The sequence below is a fragment of the Struthio camelus genome, chromosome 14, assembly GCF_040807025.1.
Source record: "Struthio camelus isolate bStrCam1 chromosome 14, bStrCam1.hap1, whole genome shotgun sequence".
Classification (NCBI taxonomy): Eukaryota; Metazoa; Chordata; class Aves; order Struthioniformes; family Struthionidae; genus Struthio; species Struthio camelus.
The window spans coordinates 19,802,184-19,825,354 of NC_090955.1; the positions used below are offsets into that span (position 1 = coordinate 19,802,184).

The 23,171-nt window shown below is 39.8% G+C and overlaps 2 protein-coding genes across 13 annotated transcripts in view; one reads left to right on the plus strand and one right to left on the minus strand.

Annotated features, from left to right (window-relative positions):
* CFAP92 (cilia and flagella associated protein 92 (putative)) overlaps nt 1–901 on the minus strand; it is a 178,054-nt gene extending 177,153 nt beyond the window's left edge. For all 12 annotated transcript variants that reach the window (XR_011134541.1, XM_068907386.1, XM_068907387.1 and 9 more), the window contains exon 1: nt 766–901. The gene's annotated coding sequence lies outside the window, so the exon portion shown is untranslated. The remainder of the gene's footprint in view (nt 1–765) is intronic.
* Nucleotides 247–21,879, plus strand: RAB43 (RAB43, member RAS oncogene family). Its single transcript, XM_068907415.1, has 3 exons — nt 247–514; nt 12,805–12,988; nt 13,998–21,879. Exons 1-3 carry the CDS (start codon nt 311–313, stop codon nt 14,246–14,248), a joined length of 639 nt encoding a protein of 212 aa, XP_068763516.1. The 5' UTR covers nt 247–310; the 3' UTR covers nt 14,249–21,879.
* Nucleotides 21,880–23,171: the final 1,292 nt, after the last annotated feature.

Genomic DNA, 23,171 nt, shown 5'->3' on the forward strand with positions numbered 1-23,171 from the left:
GGCGGGCAGCGGGAGCGCAACCGGCGGCGCCCCGCGGTGGCCGCCGCGGGCGGCGGAGCGCAGCCCGCCGGGGGCGCGGGGGCCGGGCCGGGGGCAGCGGGCGGCGCCTCCCGCGGCTCGGGCCGGGCCGGCGGCGGGCAGGGAGCCGCGCCGCCCGCAGGCCGCGGCCCGGGCGGGCATGCCCAGGAGGCGGCCGGGCGGGAGGCGGGCCCAGGGCTAGGCCCGGCGCGGCGGGGGAGCGGCGGCCGCTGCGCAGAGGCCGGCTCCCTGGGCGGCGGGCGGAAGGCCGGCGGCCGGCAGCGCCAGCGCCATGCCCGGCCCGGCGGCGCCCGGCCCCGACCCGGAGGAGAGCTACGATTTCCTCTTCAAGCTGGTGCTCATCGGGGACGCCAGCGTGGGCAAGACCTGCCTAGTGCAGCGCTTCAAGACCGGGGCCTTCGCCGAGCGCCAGGGCAGCACCATCGGCGTGGACTTCACCATGAAGAGCCTGGAGATCCAGGGCAAGCGGGTGAAGGTGAGGGCTCCCGGCGGGGAGCGGAGCGGAGCGGCCCGGACCCGCCGCTCCGGCTCCGCTGCCGCGGGGCCCGGGGCAGCCGGCCCGGGGCGGGGGGAGAGGGGGGGAGGAAGAGGAGGTGGCGGCGGACGGAGGGGGGGGGGGGGCCTGGCTGGCGCCGAGCTGTGCCGCCCGCCCGGGGGGCCCCGCCTCCGGGGAGCGGGCCGGGCCGGGCCGCCGAGTCGGGCCCTGCCGGCCCGCTGTTTACTTGCCCGTGCAGGGAGGTGCTGTGCTCGGCGAGGGCTGCCCAGCTCCGGTGCCTCCTGCTCGGGCATCCCCTGGCGGCTGAGGGCCGGGAAAGCCAAGCCGATATATTAACTTCCTTTGCTACAAGCAGGATCAGCTGTGTAGCAGCAAGCCGGACTGATTTCTGATTGGCACAACATCAACACTGGTAAAAGCCCGACTGCACAACCCTCACTTCACGATACGCTCCGGTTGTACTTTAACTGCAATGCCCTTCTTTTCAGCCAGGCTGTTGGTTAGGATTTACAAGCCAGAAAGAACCTCAGCTGGACTGTTGTGTCTCCAGGAACAGATGTAGGACCAGCAGATTGAGGGAAGCAGGGAGAACTGTGGTTAAATTAAGCATAGGTAAAAGTTATCTTAAGGTACTGTTTACAAGGCATCCCAAAAAGTGTCACTTCTACGGGTTTTCTCAAACCAGAATCAACCCTAAAGGTGACTTCTGCTTTTCTCATGCTGGAGAAAAATACGCTAATTGTTTAGGGTTAGAAAAAGGCTATCACATTTACCCAGTGGAGGTATCCTCAGCCTCTCAGTGGTACACATTCTCTACAGCCTTCTTGGCCACTGAGCACAGAAGCATGATCAGAAGGTAAGAAAAAAAGGAGGAAGCAGTTTGCGGGAGGCTGCTGCAGCACAACCTAGGACCTGGACCTGCTGGCATGAATCCACTCACCAGTTCCCTCCAGAATGAAATTATGCAACCATCTTTACTTATCCACAATGGGACTAAAAAGAACTCTATGCAGTCACTGCCTGGAAAAGATCATAAAACTGTAAAGTTTTTGAGGTGAAAGATGATACAGGAATATGATAATTGCAGTTGAATTTTGGTCTGCTTTACCAAAGTAGGGGTCAAAGTCCCTCTATTATATCTTTTTCTTATAAAGTAACCTTGGTGAACAGAATATTGCAGAAAATGGTAGAAATGAAGGCACACCTTTTAGCAAAGAGGAGGGGGTTAGAAGTTTAGGGACAGGGAAGGATTCCATACCCAGCAAAGGTGTTTACTTTCTTGGCAGTATTATACCTTTATTCCCATCATATAAGCATAGCTGAGGTTACCAGTTGAGAGGACGACTCATATTTCGTTGGTGCTATTAGTTCCTTTTCCTTGCTTTACAGCAAGTGAGCAGTTAGAAGTGAAGTTTCTCCTTTAAGATTGAAACCTGGCTCAATTTAAATGCCAGGCACACACAAAGTGACAAATGTGTCTGTTCCTGGTGCCAAGGGTATCAGCTAGGGGCTGCAGGAGTAGGAGAACACTAGCCCAAGAAATAAACCAAACTCCCTAGATGTTCTCTTTCATGTTGTCAGTAGTTATGCCTGAGTACTCTTGTTTTAGTGGTCCGTAACAAAATTTCTGGAGGATTTCTAAGTATTTTTCAAAAGATAAGTAAGAAAAGCAAGGCTCTTGTTAAGAGGCTTTCATTTGCTTTAGACAGTTCTGTACTACCACTTAAAAAAAATTCAGGATGCAGAGATTGACAAAGAGTATTTTAAGAAGAGTATTTTAAGCACTACTTTAGGCAGATTAATCCAACTCTGCTGCTATTTACCTGGCAGACATTTTTCTTAGGTGCTGATTTAGGACCACAGCTAGAATGAGAGAATATTTGCCTGGTTTTTTTTTGGTTTGGTCTCTCAAGATGTGCGCTGTATGTGAAGTTGAAATTCCAGTCAGGCTTTTTCATTCGGATTGAGATTTCAGAGTGGCACGTCTAATCTAGATAGGTTTGTTCAGCATTTATAGGAAACAGAAAATAAGGATGAATTTTATTATAGTTTTGTGAATTCCCTTACAAAGTAGTTAAATAAATTCTTACCATCAGATGTGTATGTATATCTTGTATATTTTACAAATTTAGTTTCAATGTAGGTTATGCTGATTCTTGGAAGAGTACTTAAACTGTCCAAACAAATCATATTCTAAGCCAGTAGTAAACAAGCCTGTACACGTGCTCTCTGGGAGATGCACTGTTTCTCATTGTTTCAGTGTATGTCACATGAAACATACTTGTTTAAACAGTTTCAAATAAATTGTTGATTGGGACGCCCACAATCAAGAGACGTTCAGGAAGTGTTTAAATAGTTTGTTGTCTGACTGTTAAGATCCTTACAAAATCATGTCAGGTGATCCCTGAGCTCCCCATTTTCATTATGGATTTCTGCTACTCAAAGAGAGCATCTTCGTAAGGCGTTAGAAAGCTTTTTTGTTTTTATCAAATGCTGCAAGAATGAGAATTCCAGTTTTTATAATCGTTTATAAGCTCATCTTTAGAAGTCCTTTTAGAGCAACAATGTGTACTAAAAGGTCCCATGGAGCATCTGAACACCAGTTGCTCGACATCCCCCGTGGCTTAAGTTTAAATTTTCAGTTAGGCTAAGGATAGTGTTGCAACACAACTGAGTATGAATCAGACACTCATTCTGAGATTGAAACAAACATTTTAAGATTAAGCTAGTGTCCCTTTCTGTTTAAAACTCTGAATGTCTTGATTACAGTTGCATAATGTTTCTGAAACATTTGGAGCCCAAAGATTTTAAGTCTCACTTCCTTGATGCACTTTTGTTGGACAGGTGAAAAAAGCATGTCGAGGGAGTAAAGGCAATGGTTTTACAAATAGCTTTTCTTTTTTTCCTCAAGTAAGGCTTTTCTTACATCCTAAAGCTGTATTCTTTCAAATGTATCGAATGACATTTCATACACTACTGCTTCACCAGCTATTGAAGCTTAGTCAGCTTCTTATGTAAAGAGAGGTTAGTGCTTCAGAAAGGTGCTATTCACTGACAGTCCTGATAACTGAAGCTTTCTCCTTAGAAATAAAACAATAAAGTACTGGTACCGTAAGCCTCCCCGATATATGTTTGCTCTGATTTGCAGAGATTTACCACTTCCATACAGGAAGAATAAGCTCTCTGTGGCATCTAATCTTCTATTTCTCTTCTTGTTCTTTCTTTAAGATTTCCAATTGCAATTTGAGATACTGTCCGGTGGGATTATACTAGCCAGGTGTCTCTGGGACAGGCTTCTGTGAGCCATGGGCAAGAGCCTTGGGGACTAAAAGAAGGCAGGGCACGCGGCGAGGAGCCAGGCAGGGTATTTGGCAGATCAGGCAAGCTGGGTTCTAATGGAACTTTGAAGTCAGAACTACCTGCGATGACCATCTTGATTTGTGATCACAAAGGCAAATTCTGACCGGTGTATATCAAAAATTTTTCTCTTTCAGCTTTATGAAATGTCTACACCGTCAGTACCAAAAAGTCTTCTGGGACAGGCTATTTAACAGGCTGAAAGTTGTGATATACCACTCTCTATATTATATATTCTTCTTAGCAGGCTATGCCCTACAATACAGAGAATGTAGTTGCTAAAAGTCACAGCTGTTGACTTATTGCATAGTGATTGAAGTCATACTGATAAAATAATTACTTGTCCTTTGACTGATAGAAAAAACCTGGCAAACAGGACAAAAATGTTTTGTAACTGTTATGTCACTGTAAGAAATGGTATTTATCAAACTGTGGAACTAAGATTTTACATAATGACAGGCAAGGACACTGTTAAGTCCAAGTCCATGAGTTGTGGTTAGTAATGGTAACAAAATTCCTTTTATTTTCACTTATTTATCTGTTCACAAGAGGAAATTCATACGGTGACTACTTCTAATGTCTACTTTATGCTGCCATTTGATAGTATTTTACATATAATGAATATTTTTATTTCTTTCATGCAGTAGTTTTTCTGACTGTATCTTTCAGAAAGCAACAGGAGAGAGGAACATTTGAAAACAAATTCCTTTTATAACAAGTTATTTTTTATGTAGCACTGCACTTTTTAATTTACAAGTTTATTCAGTCCATATGATACTAAGATTCTTGGCTTTTATTCGGGCCTCATGACTGTAATTATATTCCTCTCAGAATGGACCAAAATGTGTCATTACCTGGCCAAATAGCAAGCAATGTAAAATTATGACTGGTTAGCTGTCTTGACTCGTGACTCATTGGGGGATCGAGTCTGAAACACACACCCCTCTCCCCCTTTTAACATTAAAGTGAACGGTATCACAGAAGGTAGAAGGAAGAAAATATGAAACACATAACAGGGAAGAAAGCAAAACAAAGGGAAGAAAAAGAAACAAAAAATGTATTCGGTAACAGTGCTAAACAAATACAAATTAAGTAACCGGTCATTACATGGCAGTTGTATTCCAGGCAATAGATAAACAGAAGAAAGGGTAGCCCTCTTCTCAGTTACTCTGACACTCGTAATGTTAGAGCAAATAGGAAAGCTGTATTCCCAGCAAAGTGGAATTCCTCATTCTCTGAAAATTTTGTAGGGGAAATAATTGAATGGATCAGTTTACTTAACTGTTCTATGTGTGAATATTACTTTAAATGATTTCATCTGTATTGCCTTACAGATTTTGGTTTTGTTGCTGTTGGCAAAGATTGCACAGATTAAGTTGCAAAATTGTTTCAGTACTTTTTTTTTTTTAAAGTACATGTTGTGATTTGCTAGTATACAAAAACATATATTATTGTTTCGCATTTGAGATGACAGGATGTAAACACAGTTGCTGCGAATCACTTAGCAGAAAGAGTTTTTGCACCCACCATTTCACTACAAGGAAATTTCATGGAAGTGACTATATGCTGAAGAATTCATAGCACAAAAGTGACATTGCTATCTTTGTAAGGGAAGTTATCAGCTCTAGGAAGTACTTAGTTATCATTAATGCTGCTTCACAAATAAAAGTAAATCTGAAGTCTTGTGATACTTGGAAGAATCAGGGAAAGCAAAATACTTCATAAATTACGTAGGAAGTAGGGGGGGAAATTATTTAAAGTTTCTTGAGGACCTTTGTTCAATATTATCCTTTCATAAACAGCATGTTTACCAATGCAAAAAGAATCTCCATCAAACCATTTGATAAATATTTGTTTACTATGCTGTTCGGTCAATCTGTCAGTCAACACTTTCAACACTTTGTCATTTTCTGTTAGTTGAAACCCTGCTTTCTTTAAGCCTAATCAGTCAGCACAGAATGATTTTCCAGAGAGCCACCACAAATTTTACCACCCTCTGTTTTAAGAGTATGTATGATTTGCTCGAGTTTTTAGCTCCATGTGGCTTCCCCCTCCTCCCCCCTCACACCCTATGATTTGTGCTTATTTGTCAAGGTAGCACATTTGTGAAGAATTTTTAGACAATAAAGCTACCAGGTTGGTAAAGTGACTGCTGTAGAGCTGCTTGACATCCACACATCTCAGAACAATTGACACTGTTTATGTACCCAGCACTGTATGTGCAGATGTGTTTTGGACATATAGCACTTGTGCAGGGGATAATCAAATAAACAGCACAGGTACTACAGATGTGAAAAATCTATTGGCATATGCACAATAAATCCAAGTGCCCATAAAATGTTTGGCTTACTGTGTCATCCATGGCCATTCATGGAGCGTGGCACAATTCATCTGTCATCCCAGGCTGAGTGAATATTCACCCATATTTTTGTCTGGTGTTTCCTCAGCAAAAGTACAGGACTCCTGTGCGTGTGCTCTATCATGAGAGATGGCTGTGCAGCCCTGTGGGTCAGGGTTGATCTATTCTTCTAAGTGTAAAGCACATTTCCTTGAACTTGCCTTCTTAAACAAGATAGCTCAGCATTACTGATTTGTGTGCAGACGTACGCGTATTTCTTAATCTAAGTCATAGAATTACGGAGTAATTCAGGTTGGAAAGGACTCCAGGAGATCTCTAGTCCAAGCTCCTACTCAAAGCAGGACCAGCTATGAGATCAGAACAGGTTGCTCAGGGCTTTATCCAGTCGGCTTTTGAAAACTTCCAAAGATGGAGACTGCACAACCTCCCCGGGCAACCCGTTCCGCTGCTCAATTGCCCTCATGGTGAAAAAGCTTTTCCTTATATCAAGTCAGAACTTCTCATTTCGGTTTTTGTCTGTTGCCTCTCATCTTCCCGCCATGCACTGCTGTGAAGAGCCTGGCTCAGCCTTCCTTATAACCTCCTCATAGGTAGTGGAAGGTTGCTAATAGGTCCCCCCAAAGCCCTTTCTTCTCCCATGCTGAATAAGCTCAGTTCCCTCAGCCTCTTCTCATAGGGTATGTACTTCAGCACCCAGACCATCTTGCCGACCCTCCTCTGAACTTGCTGCAGTTTATCAATGTCTTTCCTTTACTGGGGCCTAAAACTGGATGCTGTATTTAACTGCAATCTAACAAGTGCCAAATAAAGGGGGATAGTAGATCAAGGGAGACCTCCCTTGATGCTTGGTGCCTCTCAGTACAACACAGGATGGTATTACCTTCTTTGCTGCCAGGGCACGCTGCTGGCTTATGTTCAGCTCACTGTCTACCAAGATTCCCCCGCTCCTCTCCAGGTCCTTTTCAGCACAGCTGCTCCCCAGTCAGTCAGTCCCCAGCCTGCATCATTACAAGAGTTGAATGATATATGCTCCCTGTATATTTCTTCCCAACAGGAGAGGATGGGAAAGCAAATATGAAAAGATACTCTAAATTCTATTTAATGTACTTCTGGAAAGCTCTGATTCTGTAGTAATTTTATAGAGTCATCTAAAATCTTGCAGGTGTTAATAGTTGGTTTAGCAATCTATTACTCAGGATCAGCCAGTGCTAAGGGCTGTGGTGTCCAAAAGATTCAAAGCTAAAAGCAGATCAAAATAATCAGCCTGTGCAATTAAATGGGCATTCAGGAGTGAAACAACTAGGACAAGGAAGGTGGCTTCTTGTCTTTGTTCATTCAGGGTATTCTGTCATACTCTTCAGAACAATGGATATTTATTCTCTGCTCTTTATCCTGTGTCCATTTGTTATAGGTGGTAGTCCCTCTAAAAGCCTACTACTAGTCTCTCATTTCATAGGTATTTTTCCTCGATACGCTCAATTGAATTTAATATGGTTCTCCAGCAATCCCAACTTCTGCCTTTCTTTCACCAAAATTCTTGTCAAGGTAATTACAAAACCAGGAGTTGCTTAAAAACAGCTAAGGTTGCTATGCGGAAATTGTGGCTTCTTGTCAGATTACTTACAAAGTTCAAGCGCTTAAACCAAGGAAATAAAAACTTCATATAATATATAAACACACTGCTACAATACAAAGAATATATCCTCATAGCTTTTTCCGTAACCTGTGGTAGTACTGTTCATTTGTTATCCTGATTTTAGCATCTAACATATCTAGGATGGTTTTTAACTGAGAAACACTAAGATTATATTTTTGTCATAGAATATACAATTGCTATTTCTTCTATTAGATATTTGTAAATATAGTTTAAATAAGAGATCATTTGAATTTTTTTGCTATAAAATGGTGTTTTTAAATTCTAATGGACATGGGTACTTATTGATAATTTTCATATTTCTGTTTCAACACAATTGTCTGAAACATATCTGTTTAAGCCTACTGGAGAAAATTGTATTTATTTAGGATCAGAACTGGCATTTCTTTGACAACGTAGATTTTTTTTTAATCACATGACAGAACGGTTTATCCTATACTGAAATATTTGTTTAGTTTTCTAAAGATGCTGTCAGACAAATAAGCTATATTTTTGCCTTTAGGAATATATATATGTTCAATTAAGTAATTTGGTTTATAGAACTTGCATACTGTGTGTGGGTTTGTGTGTGTGTGTGTGTCTGTAGTGTGTATTTTTAATGATTTAAAGGAAGACAGTTGTTAAAACTTCAAACATAGAATAGATTTTCAAGCTTCCAAATTATAAGGAGCGAGTTGCATTAGTCCAAAAAAAGTAGCATGCTCAATGTGGAAAGGTACAAGGCAGAAAGATTTCTACTAGCTGAAGAAGCTACCATCACCACATAGCTCTGTATAAGGAGGAGACTGTACCAAGGACTCCTTATTCAGCTTCAGGCAAGGTCATTGAATTGGTTCACACCCACCTTCAGCAATGAGTTAAACTGAAGGGGTATTTTCATGATTGGTTCAAGCCAACTTTGCTATTGCTGAAAAGGATGGTCACATCTTCCTCCCTGCAGTTTCCATGCTCAGTACCATAAGGCTGTGTAATTAGTACTAATCCTACAAATAGCTGAAAAATAGGGTTTTTCTTCTACATCAGTGAGTTGAGGTGACTCACTGTACAGCTTCACAAGTGGTAGTTTCAATGCAGGAGGCGGGTAAGGAAATGCAGCTGGGATGGCAGATCTTTGATGAGAGTGTGGTCTTAGTTTGGCTTAAGGAAATCATTAAACCATGTCCTTAGTTGGCTGACTTTGCCTGAAACAGAGACTTTGCCTGAGTGAGCGCTCACCTGCTCCTTCTGCCAGCAGGACTGATGGGAGCAGTGACTAACAGCAGTGTGTCAGTTGGTATAGAAGTTTGCAAAGTCAGTCTCCACTTCTGGGTTAAGTCAGATAAGTCTAACACATTCTGCAGTCTCAGCAATGAAAGCAAAACCACAACAAACTAAGGATCTTGCAAAAAGCGGAATGATTCACAGCCCTTATACAAAAGAGAAGTGACAAGTAGGGGAATATGAACCTAGAGCATGTAAGTAAGGGAAAGAGCCTACCTGCAAGATGTGGCTTGGGAGGAAGACTGCTGTTTGAGCTCCTCAGAAGGTCGAAGCTGCGGTCTCTGCAGCTGGACGCTCAGGACTTCAGCAACTTTGTAGGTTCAGTCCTGCAAACATACAGACATAGATACTTGTGTAAAAAAAAAAAAAATCCAGGACTGCTGCAAGAGCTAGCTGGTGTCATTGTCAGGCTGCTCTCCATCATCTTTGCAAAGCTGGGGAAATGGGTGATGACTACAGAACGGCAAGTATCATACCCATCTTCAAAAAGGGCAAGAAATCCTGGGAATTACAGGCTCGTCAGCCTCATTTTGGTGTCTGGGAAAATCGTGGAGCAAGTCCTCCTGGAAGCCATTTCTGGGCATATGAAGGAGAAGAATGTGATTGGAAATGGTCAGCAGGGATTTACCATGGATTACCAACCAGATTGCCTTCTCTAATGAAATTACTGGCTCTGTGGATGAAGGGAGAGCAATGGATTTTGTACGTTGTAACCTTAGCAAGTCTTTTGACGTGGTCTCCCACAGCATTCTTATATCCAAGTTGTGGCATTATGAACTAGATGGCTTGGCTACTAAATGGGAGAAAGACTGGCTGGATCACTGGTGAAAAGGGGTAATTGTTCATGTTTCATACTCTACGTGAAGACCACGTGGGTCTGTCTGGGAACCTGTCCAGCTTAATATTTTTGTCAGTGATGTGGAGAAGGAAATGGAATGCTGCCTCATCAAGGCTGTAAACAGCACCACGCTGGAGGATGTAGTAGATAAATTCAAGGGCAGGGCTGCCATTCAGGGGGACCTACACCTGCTGGAGGAATGGGCTGACGGGTATTTCATGAAATTCAACAAGCACACATGCAGGGTCCTGGAATGAACTGAGCTCCTGCATCAGTACAGGCTGGGGAATGACTGCCTGTGTGGCAGCTCTATTAAAAAAGACCCTCCAGACAATAGGCTAAACATAAGACAGCAGCGTGCCCTGGCAGTGGTGAAGGCTAATATCACACTGGGCTGTATCAACAGGAGCATGGTCACTAGATCATGGATCAAAGGAAGCGATTGTTCCCCTTTGCGTGATAGTCATTAGACCGTCTCTGGAGTACCGCAGCCAGGTTTGGGCCTCCCAATACAAGAAGGATGTTAATAAACAGACCTGACTGGACAAAGCCCTGAGTAACCCAGTCAGAGTTCAATGCTGACCCTGCTTTGAGCAGGACGTTGGCTTTGTCAACTCCAAAAATCCATTCCAACCTCAGTGATTCTGTGATTCTATGAAAGTTGCATATATACAGAGGTTTTCAAAATTCAGTGTACAGCATAAGGCCCAAGACTGGCTTACTCAAATCACCCTACAGGTAAATCACTTTTATTTGTGCCATGTGAAAAGTGTAGCCTAAAACAAGTGTCTTTTATGAGCAAAGTTTATAATTTTTCTATATGCACAGTATCTCTCAGACCTCCCCCAAGAGTTGGGTAATTATCATTAGCCTTTTTTTGCACTTGACCTAATCAAGTACCTAGATTTAAAACTACGTAACAGACACAGAGGTCTAATGGGAGACACTTGAGTACAGAGGACACCATAAACGCACCACAAACTTCCTTGCCTCTAGTAATTGTCTATTGGCTGCTCTAAATCATTAATTGTTCCATTAAAAATCATTGGTTTGTGGTTTTCCATTTTCTGAGCCCATTACAGTCCCTTCCACTTCTCTGAGAAAACTCTTACCAGAACTGAGAAGTATTTTTTCATTAGATTAACTCCTTTCAAGTTGTACATATATCATTTGGGTTCTAAATGTTTAGCTAGCACTGGAAAGTAATCTGATCAGTACAGCCTTTTGCAAAATGAAAATTTCTGCTTAAACATGCAGCAGGGACAGAAGATAGAAACAAAATACTAATATGCAAAATAAATAAATGGAAAATGGTTCCATATTACTAAGTATACAACATCACTGGTAGATTGTGTTAAGTTGTTGTCAGCTCTTGAAAAGAAAGAGGTTCAGAGAGAGAGGAACAAATAAATAGCAAGTCCCCAATATGGGAAGATTAAAAAAACCAGCAGCATTCTCTTATGTCCTCTCTCAAGTAAGAGGAGAGGCAGAATATAATGAATGACACAAAAAGGCGAGCAGCGCTCTGTCACTTATCATCTGGAGATAGAAGGAAAAAAAGTGAAACAAAGATAGAAAATTAAAAACTGATTAAAAAAAAAATCTTTGGTATTCATTGCTATTATACACTGAGGCCAAGAACTGTGAAGGATTCAGAAAGGGTTCGAGATTTATATGGAGAACGAGAACATCCACAGTTACTTTAAATGCATAGCTCTTGGGATATAAGCTATCATGTTCCAGGACATAAGACAACCTTTAAAACAAAAGGATTTAAAAAGAAATTTTCCCTAGGAGCAGGATAGTTTGTTTGTCCACTCTGTGTTGTTTGGCTCCTTCCTCTGGAACACCTAATACTAAGAATTCAAATCCTGATCCTAGAAGCATGGTTCTTAGATCCAGGCAAAAGTATGTAAACTGAGCATTTCATCTTCCTGTCCAGATGTAATGCCTGTTCTGTCACCTAAAAAAGGATAGGATGACTAACAGAGAATTTTTGCAACAACCTCATATTCCTTATGTATCAAAGGAAGCTTTTATTTGCTATGTTTTTCTAAAAAAGAGATAAAACATGGCTATCCATTTGGAAGTTTTTCAAGTTGCTGAGCATCTAGATCTTTGACTGACTTCACTGAAACCTAGAAATCCTGGCACTACCTGTATACTATGGTTTTGTCTCACATTCCTTTATCAAACAGCCTTGGTGCTCTCACATGATGCCACCACCTCCTATTCCAACTCCCACCAATAAGTGGTTACTGCCCCTGTAGCAGAACTGGCAAAACCAAATCAGTACCTCAGAGGATGTGCTAATTGAAACCCATCTGCAGTTTCACTAATGCACCAGATGTGTTAGTGTCTGGAGGGCTAACGTCTTGTTTAGCTAACTCTGCTAGAGAAACTGGCAAAGGGTAAGGCGGGACAGGTGAAAATGATACTATCCTAAGCTGCCGCAAAGGATGCATGAGAGCCTACCTGCAGGAACTCTAAAGTGTCTCAGCAGCTGATGCTGATGTAAACTCTGGGCAGCCACATATGAAGAAGTTCTCTGGTGCACATTATTATCTTTAAATCATTAACAAAGGACTGGGGGGGAAGAAGTGACTGCAAAATGTATGACACGTAAGGGAAATTTATGACAAGGCTATTGAATCAAATCCTGTCTTTTTAATCTGGAAAACTTGTATTTTAAAATCGTTACTCTTATTCTTTATTCCAAATAAAAGAGATACCTGAAAAGTATAAAGTAAAAAGTGTGTTTAAACTGGATAGTGTCTCACTGCATGCTTTCTTTTATTTAGTTGCAGATCTGGGACACAGCTGGCCAGGAGAGATTCCGAACTATTACACAGAGTTACTACCGAAGCGCCAATGGGGCAATCCTAGCCTATGATATCAGCAAGAGAGGCTCTTTCCAGTCCATTCCTCGCTGGATCGAGGATGTGAGAAAGTATGCCGGTTCCAACATTGTACAATTACTGATTGGTGAGTTAAAATATTACTACTCAGTGCTACAGAGTACTGTACAATGTAATTAGTTGCAATATCTGTTTAAGATGGGTAAAAGGGTTTTTCTTGTTGGAAGCTAACATGTATGTAATACAGCTAATTGAAAAATTTCCAAATTTTTTTAATTAGGAAGTGCTGCTTTATCAAAACTTTTTTTTTTTTTTTTTTTAAGAAGCCTATCTGTTTTGATTCATTTCTGTTAAAAAGGAGCTGGGTTTGTATTGAAAACTTGATTTGAAATTCTTGCACGTTGCTTAGTGGAGAATTGGGTATCCAAGATTTCCAGGCTCTGAAGCAGATCTGCTCTGGAGCTATTCTGACGATAAGCCCAGAGAAGCTCCACCATATCAAGCAGACGTGTTTTGGGGAACTGGGACACCCACATGCTTCGGCAGACTGGGAATTCTGAAAGACACTGGGGCTATCGGGGTTTTCAGGTTCTCTGCTAGAAGTTCTCGCTCCCAGACCCAGTGTTTCTGACTCAGGCATGGCTCTAGGGGCTGCTAGTATACTAGATCTAAGATATATATACCTTAGATTATATATATATATATCTTAGATATCTTAGATCTAGATATATATATCTTAGATTTCCCTAGCAATCATTAGACTGCTGCTGTTTTCACTTTAATCTTCCTTTTCTCTTCTCACAAAATGGCTTTAGCTTTGATTTCTAGTCTGATTTTCCTCCTTTAAGCTCTCCAGCCACTGCTGTTCAGTCCTGTCACCTTGGTTATGGACATGTGCCGTTCTACATATGAGTCATACAAAAAATCAGTTTGGAAGGGGCCTTATGGAGATCATCTAGTCCAACCTCCTGCTCAAAACAATGCTAGTGTCAGGTTGCTCAGGGCCTTTTCAGTTGAATTCTAAAAATCTCCAAGAATGGAAATTCCACAGATTCTCTGGGCAACCGGAGAACCTTCTGCTAAACACTTACTCTGATATAAATACTTGTTCTCAATTATTCTGTTTTTTCTTCCAGGAAACAAGTCTGACCTAAGTGACCTTCGAGAGGTTCAGCTGGAAGAAGCTCAGAGTCTGGCTGAACATTATGATATCATCTGTGCCATAGAGACCTCTGCAAAAGACTCCAGCAACGTGGAAGAGGCTTTTGTGAAGATGGCCACAGAGCTCATGATGAGGCATGGAGGCCCAATGTTCAGTGAGAAGAGTACTGACAGCATCAAGCTTGACAGCAAAGACGTTGTAGAAGGCTGGGGGTGTGGTTGCTGATATGAGCTAGGTGATATCCCTAACTTTACTGGAATTTAGATGGTGCTTCACCCTAATGCTGAGTAGCACAGTAGCCATATTCTCCTCTTCCTGTGAAACCAGCGATTTTGTAGAAGTTAGACACAATCCTGTTTGCTTTGGTGTCTTATTTTTAAAAGGGGACTCTTGAGATGTAGTCCTAAAAGTCAGGCCCTCTCAAAAACTTACTCCACATTTGTTCCCGTTGTGTTATTTTCTGTAACTTTCATGTAAGTTACAAAAGTGGAGGAAAAAACTTGGAACTGTTGATGTGGGTGGGGAGATAGATGGCTGGAGGCTAACACACAGACAAAGTTCTGAAACATTTGGCATGTGATTGTTGGCAAAGGAGGTCACTTTTAGAATAGACAACATTGAAAATGTCTCTTTAAATCCTCAGCACTCCACCAATGACCAGAAAGCCTAGAAGTAAAAGGCAGTATCTTTGATAAAGGTATTTCAAGTGTCAAAGTACCCAACATTTTGATTAAAGGACCAAATAACAGTCATCTGTCCCAGGGCATCTGAATTGCTAGGTACTATTGGTACAGGCCCAGCTGGGGCAGCCTTCTCTCAGGTTTGTTTTTTTTTTTCTTATTTTTAGGTTATCATTTTAACAAATAGCCAAATCAGCCTGAGCAATATCATGTGACTTGTCAAGCATGATTGGATCAGGTTAATTATTTTAAATACAGGCTTGAGAAAGGAATGGGTTGATGTATTTCATTTCTTATTGTTTGTACAGCGATAGCTCCCTCTTCCAAGTGGGTGTCGTTGAATTTTTGCCTTCAATTCTATTAATTTCATTCCATAACTCAAGACCTGCACCACTGGAAACAGGAACTGGAAAACCTTGAACTGACTGGTAGCCATGACCTACTGGCATGCGTCTAATGGTCATATACAGGGTTCATTCTGGTCGTACATTTGCCGTTATGTTATTAGAGTGGTTATTGCTTAAATGGCATAACTGAGGTTGGGTTTTTTTAAACATCCCCTTAAATACAGTCTAGGCGTTGAGTGGGAAAGAAAACTTCAGAATAGCTGAAAACTGCATGCCTTGCAACTTCCTGTTTGTAAGAAAACCACCCTCTTTTTGAGTGATAACCTTCTACCTTGTACTCATCTGCTTCCCTTTCCCTGTCACAAGTCACTAACTGCTTTTCATTTCTTGAAAATACTCAGCAGGAAAAATCTTTCACTGTTGATTAAAAGGCTATATCGTTAAGTAAAATCCACTTCCTAATCCAACTACATATAGTTGTCTTTCAGATACAGCTCTGTGTTATCACATATGTTAGCATATGTTGTGTATGCAGTTGAAGTACTGATGGTAGCAGTCCTCCCCAGATTTACAGTCTCAAGCACCTTACGAACTTGGATTTGCAAAGGTAGCAGTAGCAGGATTATTTTTAAATCTGCAGTTAAAGCAAAGGTGTTCAGAAGCAGCAAGTGATTTTTGCAATCCTGATACTTTAAAGAAGCTCATTTTCAGAAGGCACCCACTTAAACCAAAATCACTTGTCCCTTTTGAAAATCTTAATCAAAAAGAACCAGATGGACTGAGCTGTTACTGGGGCTACACCAGTTTTTGGCCATTTGGCATATCCACTGTCATAAAAATCAGGAAGATTAAGAAAGGGCTAATAGATCCTAATTTCAGTACTGTCCATCTTCCTACAGAAAATATTAACTATTCTGTCATCTTTCTGGGTTTTTTTTAAACTATGATATAGATTACTGAAGAAATACTTATGCTTTGTAGTCTGTTTTCTTCCAGTCTAAGAGGATAGCTTTTCAAGTTTTATAGTTGTAAGAGTGAAGGGGCCTTAAATGTTTCAATTAGTGTAGTTTTCACATTTCTAATGTTTTATATGGAAGGGCAGGTTGAGGTGCAGTACTCAGTAGTATTTTTAGATAGTTTTCCAAGACATTCCCGGCTCTTCTACATCCAAAGATAGCAGACACTAAACACCCAGCAGTAGCTAAACAGTGAAGATGAAAGTTACCCAAACTCCAGATCCAGGTTATTGGTTAGCAGACCCTGTCTTCCAAGAGAAACCATTAAGATAGTCCAAGCTATAATTCAGTCCTGATTACTGTTTTTCCTCCTAGCTAGGTGGTCCTTAAGCTGCAAAATACTAGCAGGCGTTTCCCTGTTCTCATGACACATTATAGCTTACATGTGTAGGTAACAGTCCTGCAATTCTGCATGCTTGGACACGGACCCTCAAATAAGCTCAGCCTCCCAGTATTTGCAGGCTCAGTGCCAAATGATGTAGTTAAGCGATGCTGATTATAAAGTATTGGTACTACTCAAATCAAAATCAGTAGCTTACATAGTAGCTTATCTTAAAACTGGAACGAGATGCAAAATGAGCATAGATCCTGCTTTCAGTGCAGTCAGTGAATGATTCTGTTTTTACTGTAGATGGAGAAATGACGTATTGATCCGTTTCCTTAATTCTGGGTTTCGTTTAGTAAATGAGTAGAATTAAACCAAGCACTGCGCTTGTCTTTAGGATTTACCCTGGTTTATCTCTTAAATGAGTGCTGAGGGTTGAGACTGCTTACAGGTTAGTCTGTTTCAGTCAGAAAACACGAAATACAGTGTCACTGTATTGTATTTGTTCACTATGTTTTCAAATAAAAGCAAGAATTTAGAATAGTTTTCATTTTGCAGTGGAAAATTAAGGCTATGGCTTTACATCAGCTGTATCTTCTAACTCTGGACTCTTCTACGTTTTAACAACTGTAACACAAGTTTGCATGTCCTGCCTAACTGAACAAAAGGGAACAAAGAAATAGATGGAAGACCTGGTTTATTTGTTCAGGTTAGTAGCAGATATGAATAACCCAGTGCTTATTAGGCTGTAAGTGGTAAGAGGCTGTTTCAATTACCAAACATTTTTTTGGTCTATTAAGAATAGTACAGTCCTCACTAGATTGTTAGCTTCTTGACCAGAAATGCATTAAGCAGTAAATGCAATTTGTAGCTTTTCACTCTCTTTCTGAAGACCTTTATTAGATCCACAACTCTCACACACAGCTATGTAATTTAACTAGTAGCAGCCCACTCCTTTTGGTTTACTTAAAATACTATTGAAACCAAACAGATACCTGGAGGAAGAGAATGAGTAGCAATATGCCTGAGATTTACAAGTAAAATACTCTATTTCAAATCTTAGGTTAGAAATGTGCATCGAGTGAATAACTCAGTAGCACATGATCAGAATTTGTGGCATAAACATTTGCTAAGAATCCTGTTTACTGGCAGTTGAACATTAACAGATCATATTGCAGGAACTGCTTTTAAGCGGATCTCCTTGGCTGACCATGTATTTGCATTAGTATTTATTATTTGTTTTTGGCAGTACCCAAAGTGCACCCCTGTGCGACATGTTACAAAAACACAGAAGGGGACATTGATCCCTGCCTTATAACAGTTAAGTGTGGAATGCAGGGGTAAATACTGAAACGAAATCATCAGCAGAACGTGGTTCCCAGTAGCGTGGGCATTGTCATTCTTTGTGTTAGTTTTGATTTAAGCTAGTTTTATCTCCAGTTACTCATTCAGTTCATCATCATGGAAGGAATTTGCACAAATATTTATAAATATGTAAATGTAATTTTAAATAAATGTCAGCCCAGAAACCTGGTAACATTGGTTTTGTAAAACAAATTAAAACAATTAAAAGACAAAAATACAGGGAAAATGCTAACTATTTTATCACTCTCACCGTACTGGAAAGCAGGTCACCTTTTGGGGGGAATAACAGTAAAGCTAAATGAAGCCCAGCTAACACTGCATAGGGTACTGTGAACTTCATGAAAAGTTGAGCTGCTGCTCATTTTTTTCTTTGCCTTTAGAGATGAGATTTATCTGAAGAATAGAGCTGACTGTCAGGTAGAGATATACATGTGATACTGCAGTAGTATATTACACTCAAGCAGCAGTATCCTTAACATCACATTAAAGCCTTTCCTTGATTCTCCCTTGCTACATATTCTCCCCTGCTACATATTCTCCCACTGAGATTCACACCTCCATTAATTAGTCTTACAGTTCCAGCTGGAGTCCAGGTGACTATTTGATTGTCTTTTGCCATTTCATGTCAATCCCCCTGGAATTGGGGAGTAACAACATTATTACTTTCCCTTCATAAGACTGTTTTATATTGTAAAATTATAGTAATAGGCACTCAATACAATAATGTGAGTTTTTTAAAATATAGGATGCATATGTTATTTCACCAATAGAAATTTTTTATCTTTACCTATCCTGCTTCCTCAAACATGCATATATTACAAGTTTTAGTTTACTCAGAAAAGAGCAGTCACAAAATCAAAACAAACACACCAACCCACATGGATATTTGCTGTCCATTGAATTGTTGCCAGAGGTTAGATGAAAATAGCCAGCATACTCCCCTATCTTGATATTAGAGAGCATTTGACAGATACATTATAAAAATGTGCTTTTAAAAAGTTCTTTGAAGTATGGAAGGCTCATAATTCTTTTCGTATGTGTTTTCAACAAGGATTTCTGTTATGTGTATACTGATAATGGCAGTTACCTGTCTTACATCCATAATTTTAGATGCCATTGAAGGAAGATTGTGTCAACAACTGCCTTGTCTTTCCATGTGATTCAGTGGCCCAGTGGAAAACAAGTGACTAGAATGATTTCACAGGAATGAGAGAAGTGAAGCCTGAGTAGCAGTTAGGGAACTTTCTATTTAGTCTTATTAAATCTGGTATGTTTCATTAATGCTTACTCGGTTCAAAGAAAATAATTTTCTTCCCAAATGTAAAACAATACACTACACAAATGGTTACAATATTTACTGCTCACTTTTTACAACAGGATTTTAACTTGTCTCTCCTGAGAAAGAATGTACTGCTAAACATATGGTAACAGAACAGTTTAACATTTGGGGAGTTGTTAAATTGGTTTAAAGCTATATTTAACACACCCTATTCCTTCCATTATGAGGTCAAAGTGGTTAACATGCATCTCTTCTCCAGCACAACCTTTCAAACTCTTGAGATGATCAGATAAAACGTTGCCAGGATCATAAAGTGATAAAAATGTATTGAGGCTATCATTAAAAAAAAAAAAAAAAAAGGCACAAGTCAGTTGCCATGTTTCTTTTGCAAGACATTTTTATAGAGTTCAATTGAGTTATTTCCAATTCGATTATCCAACAAAACTGCTCACCCTGATTTCCGCTTTCTTTCAGCCTCAACTTTAGCAAAAAAGTGAGGAATAATCTTCCTGTCGCAAAACTCTGAAAGGTCACCAGATAGACCAGCATTTTTTTTTGTGCATATGTACAACTATCAATATCCTGCTTCTGTGATAGCAATTTAAGATCTGTAATGTGTAACGTATATAATACTGTACTCTGAAATCAATCAAAATTAGTTGTGATCATCCATCTGAGGAACTAGTAGGGCAGGGTAAGGTGTTGGGCAGGTACAGCAGCTTCCCAAAGCTGCTTCTATCTAAGCCGCTTCTTCTGTCTAAGGCTTACTTAACCCATCCAAAATTTGATATTACAGATGAATATCTACAAATGGACTATCTTTTTTGTTTTAATTTAGTCATAAACATGATATAAAATAAAATTTGTTATCCTGTATGTACATTTTAAACATAGCTCTTTAAGATCTTGTTTAGACTAGGTTATCAAGAACAGAAGAACAGTGGTCACTTATTTACACTTTTAATAGTGTAGTGATAGAAAGAACATACACCTTACCATAGACCACGCTTTAGGAGTTTAAGCCTTAACTCCCCCATAAACTAAATCAGACATCTTAAAAGTACATACTGGTCACATCTAATAGTTAGTTAAAAACAGCCAAGTTTCTGTAAATTGTTAGCTTAGAAAGTACCTTACATGTTATCCGGATTGTGAAGGCTAGTAGTTTAGGCATAACAGAATTTGGGGAATTCTGAGCATGGTTCAGGTTCTAACAACCCATTCTATGGCTATTATTTCTAATTTTTCAACTGACACCGAAAAAAAGACTTTTTTTTTTTTTTTTTAAAGATACAAGTACTAGCTTCTCCAGATAAAAGTAGAGGGAAAGGTTAGATGGGATACTGTGTATTTCCTTCCTTAGATTTTGTCTTTTTTGGGGCACCTGACCAACAATTCACATACTCCCCAAAGCCAGTCTCTTCACAGTAACTACTAAGTAACAGTCTATTACATTGCACTGTGCTGTAGAATAGGTGATGATCTACACCCATTTTTTCTGCAATAAATTCTCCAAGCAATATAGATCCATCTGAAGATAGGAGGGTGTGATTTTGGGCATCTAAACTATTGCATGTGAAAATAAGGGTGTGAAAGATTATTTTTTGAACACGGCATGCAAACTTGTTTTAACAATTTGAAGCTGCTTTTAAAAAATGAATTTTTAAGAGCTGAATTTTCAGAAATGTTAAGGCTACAGATAGGTGCCTACCGATTTCTTACCACTGCAAAAAAGCACAAAATTTGTGTTGAACTGGTTTTGCACTAAAGGGAGGTAGTTATGAGAAAAATTTATATTCATGCAAAAGGCAGAGCCTAAAAAGGTTCATGATCATTCTGTATTTTTCATGTTCATTCCATATTTCAGTGTTGTGTATAATTAGTATCTTTCCCTTTATAAATGTTACTAAAACAGAACGTTCTAAGTGTGAAAAGTAGTTTGATACTTGACAATATAAAATGCTATATACATTTTTTTAATAGACTGATATATTGATGAGAAGAATAACTTTGCTAATACAGTTTGGTGGAGTAATACAAGGGATTCACCAAATAGAGTTAAGCATTGAAATGGTGCTACATACACATACCATTTCAAAACCAGGGGCTACCCCAGCTTGGAAGCCAATGGATGAGATTAGACACTGTCCTGCTTGCTAGACATGAAGGAGATTCAGTCATTTACTGAGCAAAAGGTGAGTTTAGTTATTTGTAACCGTTTTTAAAGTTTGTTTTTTTTTAAGTCTGTGTGGAGAAATGCTAAGCTTTTTGATAGTCAGATAATGCTCAGTGCTGTCTACCAGCTTTTCCCTCTTTTGTAACAGTGCCTCACTCACTGATATCTGATGGATATAAAACCCAGTATCCTGAGGATGCACAACCCCAGTGACTATACAGCATTCAAGTGAGTCTGGCTCACGCACCTGTTGAGGAAAAAAAATACAGATCTCTAATTCATATTGAATTCATTCATTGCATTCCAAAATGATTTAAGGGGTTTGGAAAATTCCAGTGTTAAAATTATTCTGCATTTTCTAAGAAAAATATGTTGCTGTTTTTCAAGGTTTCTTCAAGAGATGCAGACTGCACATTTATAATCACTTTACTTTTAAACTTTCTTACCATAATACTGACTAGATCATTTGATCATGAGGAGACAAGGGAGCAAGCTTGCATATTACAGTAGTTTTTTTATACTTTACCTTCATTTATTTATGAATTTATTACAAAAAATATTTTTAAACAGACATGAAACCTGTTTTTTTTGTTGTAAATTTTAGCAAAGTAGTGGATACATTTTACTGTGCATCATTAAAAAGATTTAATAAAACGTTTGGCAATTCATGTATTTTGTTGTTATTTTATGCATGTAACTTGTCACAGTTTACTATCAGAAACAAAATCAAGAGCTTAAGAAATTATGTATTCTCATCTACAGTGCAATATGGTCTTTATTTTTATACAAGATAGAATCAAATGTCCTCTTCATTAAACAAGCAGTGTTTAACTCTCTTCCTCTTACCCCTACAACTGCCTGTCACTTACACAAATGAACGCACACAACATTATTTCAAATTGGAAAGCTATCCAGAACAACTCTCTGGAAGACTAAGAATGAAAACCCATGTCCTCCATCTTGGAAAAGTGAAGATCACCTTTTTTCATGGTTACAATTAAGTGTAAATACTGTGGTTACGACTGTACCTTCCCCTGGGAACATTCAGATCCTGGATTTTATCTAATTACTGTAAATTAAACAAAGCAACTCCTCTTTCTTTCTGCTTGGCTCATTAATTCTAATGTCAGTAGAAGAGCTAAACAGCTTGTTTAAAACCTGCCCTTTCTGATCAATAGGAGCCTAATATTGAGTTACTCAGTTCTATAATCAGCCTACTGCTCTGCTAAGAGACTTGCACAAATCTGACAACCAGTAGTTTGCCATAAAATGGCCTTGCACTAAGCTGCTTCCTCAGAGTGCTGGGTATAGCAGAATACATTAGTTAATTCTCTCATAATGACATATTCTTTACTACTGAAACATTGTGGATGTGATTATACATGCCACTGCTGTGCAGAGTGCTGTGGAGACTTGGTACAACAGACAAATAATGCAAGTGTCATGCTTAACAATGTTTCAAGTCTTTGTGGGTACTGATCCTTTCATTGTAAGTGTACTTTATGTGTGTACTGCGTATCTATATTATGGTTTCTAGGTCTTTGTAAAAGAATCAAAAAATTACCAAAACAAAAATATTAAAGGGCAAAGCAAGTTGTAAATGCCAGGGCTGTAACATGAGACCATGAGCTAATGCAAAGCTGGGTTTCCTTTATGTGAATACCACCATTATTGTTATACAGTCCTGGAATATAACACGTAGAACAGTTCTCTGCATTTCCTGGAAAAACACACAGCCTTCAAAAGCTAATTATGCTTTCACAGAACGAGCAAGTTGTATGTCACTTCATATGAAGCTTGCAGTATGTCTGTCTTGCTGCAAAAAAGGTCTCTCAGTATTTCCAGAGTAGAAAGGACACATTCCTCTTTCCATACAACTGACTAGTTTGTAGTCTACTCTCCAAGTCATTGAAGAACACGTTCCAAAATGCCACATGACACAAAACATAAACCTCTCATG

Excerpts from the sequence above, each read along its gene's own strand:
- RAB43 (XM_068907415.1), top strand. The coding sequence starts at position 311 with ATGCCCGGCCCGGCGGCGCCCGGCCCCGACCCGGAGGAGAGCTACGAT. Across the intron at positions 515-12,804 it reads TCCAGGGCAAGCGGGTGAAG|TTGCAGATCTGGGACACAGC; the intron begins GTGAGGGCTCCC and ends TCTTTTATTTAG. Across the intron at positions 12,989-13,997 it reads CATTGTACAATTACTGATTG|GAAACAAGTCTGACCTAAGT; the intron begins GTGAGTTAAAAT and ends TTTTTCTTCCAG.